The 5910-nt window shown below is 37.4% G+C and overlaps 1 protein-coding gene across 1 annotated transcript in view; it reads left to right on the forward strand.

The window, feature by feature from the left end:
• LOC104494777 (proprotein convertase subtilisin/kexin type 5-like) overlaps window positions 1-4814 on the forward strand; it is a gene marked incomplete at its 5' end in the record, with an annotated part of 18594 nt that extends 13780 nt beyond the window's left edge. Inside the window, 4 exons of the mRNA XM_010137659.1 lie at window positions 949-1046; window positions 1573-1702; window positions 2760-2875; window positions 4627-4814. Of these exons, the coding sequence (XP_010135961.1) occupies window positions 949-1046; window positions 1573-1702; window positions 2760-2875; window positions 4627-4742 (460 nt within the window). The remainder of the gene's footprint in view (window positions 1-948; window positions 1047-1572; window positions 1703-2759; window positions 2876-4626) is intronic.
• Window positions 4815-5910: the final 1096 nt, after the last annotated feature.

The raw sequence follows: 5910 nt of genomic DNA on the forward strand, positions 1-5910 counted from the left end.
GTCGTCAAGGTTTAGGGTTGAGTAAAAAGAATAAGGGGGGGGGGGTAGGTTTTTTTAATTGCTAGTCTAGTATTTTTCTAAACTGAGGCAATATACATTCTTTTGCTGGATCCAGTCTGTATAAGAGGGTTAGCACTCAGAGCTGAAGAGCGTTTATGAAGAAAAAGTTAAATTGGATGAAAGCTGATGTTCCACAGAAGATGGCAAATGGCAGAGCATCCTAGCATAAAAAAACCAGAACACTGCTGTAGGCACCTTGTAACATGAAAGCATAAACAGCTACTTAGAGGGGAAGTATGGAAATGTGACTCTCTGTGCTATTTATTTTCTTAGATTACTCACTCTTTAACATTCTTTCTCAAAAGTGCCTGCAGGCAGAATGCCTCTGGCTGCAATCTTGACAAATCGCCCCAGCCACACAGAACTGGCATTCAGATAGGCAGTTTCAAAGGAAACTGCTGTTTCACAAGGAGGTGGTGATTTCTTTCACTGTGAATCTATTCTTAACCTGTGCTGTATGAGGAGATGCTGCTGGTCTTTCAAGAGGAGCATGAGATCTTGTTAACAAGTCCCTTAGCATTTTTTGTTAATACAGTGATGCTGTCCCTGTGCCACATGTGCCACATTCCTCATGGGTAATTGCATCTTACATGCCTGAATTTTTAGTGCTCTTTGGCATTGTTCATGTTTTTCTGTCCCCTACCACCTAGTAGTGTTTACAATGAGTTTGTAAGGAGCTTCTGTGTTTCACCATGGGCAAAACTCCTTTTCGTTCCGACTTGAAGTGGTTGCTGTCTTTATAAAATGTGAGCAATGAAGGAAAATGGTGAATCCAAATTATTTGGGTTGTTCTTTTACGAAAAGAGAACTACTGGTTTATAAGTGACCTTCATGTCCTCTGTTGCTGTTATCTGCCCAAACACTGTGCTTTTTATTCCTTTACCATAGTTTGCATGGCACAAAATGTGCTATCCGCTGTGAAGAAGGAAAATACCACAATGGTAGAGAATGTGAACCATGTCACCGTTCCTGTGCAACATGTGCAGGTACTCACTGACATTTATCTGCATCATTTCCTTTTCTCTATGTTTTTACCTCTGCTTTTTTCTGCTATATCAGAGTTAGAGTATAATGTGATTGTTTACACGAAAAAACTTAATTCCCTTGATATTTGTTCTAAATAGAGCAGTCTTCTTTCAGTTAACCTGAAAAGCTTAATTTAAAGTATGGATACACTGTTTTCTTTTTTCTTTTTTTCTCTTAGTAGAGCTCATTCTGATTTTCAGTAATGCTCTCCATTTTCTTTCTGGGATGGAAATAATGACTGATAGATTTTGTGCATGTTTTGGAACTAACAACAGCCATTTCTTTTAGAAAAAGTTATGCTGAAATTATGTAATATTGTTTATTGTAACCATGTACCTTAATTGCTTGATGTTACTGTTTGAAAGAAAATAAGGCAAGTAAAACATAGTCTCTAAAATGGTAAGACTTTGCTACAGTTAGAGGTGAGTTTTGTAGGCAGTAAGAAGAACTAGCCAGTAACGCAGCATATTTTCTCTCTGGTTTAAGGTGCTGGAGTAGATGCCTGTATAAACTGCACACAGGGTTATTTTATGGAAGATGGAAGATGTGTGCAGTCCTGTAGTAGTGGTTATTACCTTGATCACTCTACTGAAAGTGGATACAAAAGCTGCAAAAGGTACGATCAGCAGCTAATACATATATGTCTGATGTTTGGAAGTATATTAGCTATTACTCTGTTAAAAAAGATAATACTTAGGAGAACTCAACACTGCCAACTTCAGTAAATAGAAAAACTATATTGCATGCTACGCAAATGAAGGAAAAGCAGTTTTTAAAATTTTAATCTGAGTTATATTCATGCAGGTCTTCTAAAAGTGTTTTTTATTGTTCTTATATGTCCTTCACTTTAAAAAAGCCTGTTGTGAGAGTCTAAATGGGTACATCAAGAAATGTAAAATTTTGAGATCTGGCAGAGGATCTGAATTTCTCAGGAAAAAATTAAAAGAGTCACACTAGGTTTTTTGAATTGCAAGTTAATTACTATTCGTAAGGACCATTTCAGTTCTTCAGCTGCATATTCACAAACATGGCAAAAGTATGTTACCCGACTTCTGTCCAGAATAGCTCGCCTGACTCTCTGTACAAATGGGTGGTTAAATCTTGGACAAGGCTGTGCCATGCTGAGACCTTTTTTCTATTCCATTCTTTGTTAAAAAAAAAAACAAAACATTTGTTGCACCATGGAATCATTTATTATTGACTCACTTTGAGTTCAGGGCAGGAAGGGAATCACCATGTGTTACAGTTTTCCACACACACAAAAAAATGCACAATGAAAATATGATGGAGCCAGAAGGGTGATGAAAGGACTGGACAGCAGGTCAGTCTTTTCCATCCTGTGGCTTTAGCTCATGACTTGCTGCTGCATATATGCATGATCTGCTTTATCCTTCTGTTGATTACTTCTGCATAGTTCCAAAATACTGGAATAATGCAGCCATTTACTAAAAAAGTGTGAATAGAAAGTGGTTGGAGGAAACAATCAGAACTGGGTTACCAGAGGAGTTAGTTAGTTATTATTATTTTATTATTATTTTCATTATTATTGTTATTGTTATAGCACCTGGTACCTCTGGAAACAGCAAACAAGTTCTTTGTAATACAGAAGAGGTCTCCTAGGGACTCTTGTGTTTGCTGAGCCTGTAAGACCACCTCCTGCCATTGTCTTTCAGATGCGATGCCAGCTGTTTGGATTGCAATGGTCAAGGAGACAGAAACTGTACAAGCTGTCCAAGCGGATATAACCTAGACACTGGTGTCTGTGTAGTGGGAACAGTCTGCAAGGATGGTGAGCGCAGTTCTCTGAAATGCCCCATTTTATCACTGCCAGCTGCTTCTTTTGCATGTATTAGGTTTTTTTTGATGTGTTTCTTTTCTTCTGTAACTGTCTTGATTTGAAGTTACATTATTTCTTAATTTTTTCAGGTTTATGAACAGGAGAAAGCAACATTTGTGTGTATTAATAGGATTAATCACATCCACTTTAACCTGAATTTTCCTGAAATAGTTTTCCCCCTTGCCAGCAACCTACTTTTCTTTCCTTACCTGTTTTTCAAAAGCCATTGCTTTCAAAAGATTTCTATATGAAGATCCTAGTGTACTATCAATAGAATCACATTTATCTGTTTCGCCACTTTAAACTGTGAAAATGCTGGTAAGTAGAAAGTGCCTATAGTATTGCTTGAATTATGTGAAAGAGTACTGAGAACAAAAGAATTCTGAAATAGAGAGCTCTGTTTGTGGTGGAGATTTGAACTTTCTCCAGGTTCTGTGTGGCAATTGCATATGATTTGCTTAATTATTCACTAATACTCATTCCTTTCAAATGTCATAATTACAGAGACCCTTAGATAATATCATGCTTCCCTAAAAGTGTTACTGCATGAATCACTTGTAGATATATCCCCACAAGTGTATTCCCATTGGAAAATCATACCAGAGGAAAGCCAAGTGTTAAGTCATGAAGAAGATACCTGATATCAGATGTACAATAACCTAGCAGTGACTCTTGGGTCCAGCTCATTTCCACTGTATTTTGTAAGAATTTTACCAAAGTCTTAAGAAAAAAAAAAGATAAAGGGTGCAGGGTTAAATCCTTGTTTCTGTGCACCTTTACATCTCCTGTTGGAATTTAGGCCTTCCAACTTTGAAAAGTATCCTGTCCATCATAAAGTTATATTACAGGTACTGGTAAATCAGTCATGAGACCTTTTCACATCAGGTCATTAAAAATGTCTAGAGCAAGTCCAGAGAAGGTCAGATATAGAAGGACAAATGAAGAGGAAGGGTAATGCTAACAGTTTTGAATTTTGCAGTTGAATTCTGCAATACAAACATTTGACATACCAGTGTGGTCTTTAATATAGTTGGATAAATTTGTCTTCATTTGTTCACGTGCATATTCAATCAGATACACATATAGTGCCAAAGACTGGAGACACCCCTTCTCAGTACTGTGTCCTCCATTCTTCCAAGTGCAGCTGCCGTGAAAGGGCAACACATCAATTGCAATGCACAATGCTGGGTCCCACCACACCGCACGTGTTCTCAGCAGTCTGGGACAACCAAGGAAAGTCCAGAAAGTGGGGATTTTTTCTGTTAATTTACAAAGCATAGAGGGTCTCTTTGCGTTGCCTAGCAATCAAGCACTGTTTAATAGTCTAACTCACACTATTGGATTTGCCTTTCTGTTGAAAATGTTTTATTCTTTTTCCATGGTTGGACAGTTATTCTTTTGATTTATAAAAATTGAGAACAAATTTCTTTGCTGTAAATGTCACTGTTTTCTAATTATTATCTTTCTAATCTTTTTTCCTTTTCATAAATGGATACCAATCATTCCCTGTCGGACCACAAAATATCTCTTCCTGAAAAAAAAAAATGCTTTTGACGGACCAACTTTCCTACTTGCTACCTGCTCCTGAATGGTCTCTTCAACCAAATCTGCCTGTCTGACCAATTAAACCTTCCTCCATTGTACACGCCATACTCTCCAAACCTTCAACCTCCCCTCCTTCTCTTGCTGCTGCCCTCTGGAAGCCACGGAGGAGTCCTGGGCCGAGGGAGGATTCTGTATGCTGGTGAAAAAGAACAATCTCTGCCAGCGGAAAGTGCTTCAGCAGTTGTGTTGCAGAACATGTACGCATAAGGGGTGAACTGACACCTCCCAGCATCCTCCTGCTCCTGTAGACTTATAGATTAATCCGTATTATTGAAAAAGGAAAAAAGGAGAAAAAAAAAAAACAAAAAAAGTAAAAAAAAAAAAGAAAGCCACCTCTCTCTCTCCTCTGTCTTTGTCTGGGGAGATGGTGAACTGTTTGTTGGAACTTAAATGGAAAACTACAACAAGCCTACCTTTCGTAACTGGGTGTGTAGAGCTGAGCATCCAGGATCACAGAGTCAGTATTGTGTGACCAAAGCATTTGATGCCAAAATTAACATTTAACTCATGATTTGATTTCCTGTCAACCTTAGGATTATTCCTGTTTTTTGAAGGTCCTTTTTCTTCCCTTTTTTTCCTGCTTCTTTCCTCTTCAAGGTGTTTAAAGAGTGTTTCAAGAATAGAACACAAGTTTACATGGATTAAAACTAAACAATACAAAAATGTTTGCATTAGTCTTTTTTGTGCTATGTGTATTGACAGGGAGAACTTGAGTTCCTGAGGGGATCAGAAACATCATTAACTGCAGGACTAAGTTCTACCCCTTTTGTAACAGTATTTAAAAAAAGAAAAGTGAACATTTCTGCACACATTTCTTTCTTACTTCCTCTGCTGTGTGCTGTTTTTTGTATCACATGCAGTATGTATATATGTTTGCCCAAAATGTGGTTTTGGTCATATAGATTTCATTTTTAGACTCTAGCTTAAGAGATATGCTAGGATTTTTATTTTATTTTTTTAAATTGTCAAAGCTATTTCAAATAAACTTTAAGAAAAAACATTGTTCCTGTAGTGAACAAATTCAGAAGATAATACTTCTCTTGGTTTGCATAAGCAAGAGAAATGTGTATGCTCGGAAGTCAGAAGACATTGCTAACATGTACAAGTATTCATAAATTATTGTTGTCTTGTAACGTTCAGAAAAAAGGGGATATTATCATACAGATATGTGGAGCTATTTTATAGTGCCAATATGTAGATGCCAGTGTGACTATATGCAGCAGGATGTGTTTACAGGACTGGATTTATAATTGTGCCAAATACATCTCGAGGAATAATTATACAGAGGGCAATAAATCAATGGTTCCCTTGGTGTAACAATCGTGTCATGATGGGCCTGAATCTGCTTTTAACTGCTCACAACAGAAATGTCAGCAGGACTA

This window comes from Buceros rhinoceros, unplaced genomic scaffold (genome assembly GCF_000710305.1).
Source record: "Buceros rhinoceros silvestris isolate BGI_N320 unplaced genomic scaffold, ASM71030v1 scaffold19726, whole genome shotgun sequence".
Classification (NCBI taxonomy): Eukaryota; Metazoa; Chordata; class Aves; order Bucerotiformes; family Bucerotidae; genus Buceros; species Buceros rhinoceros.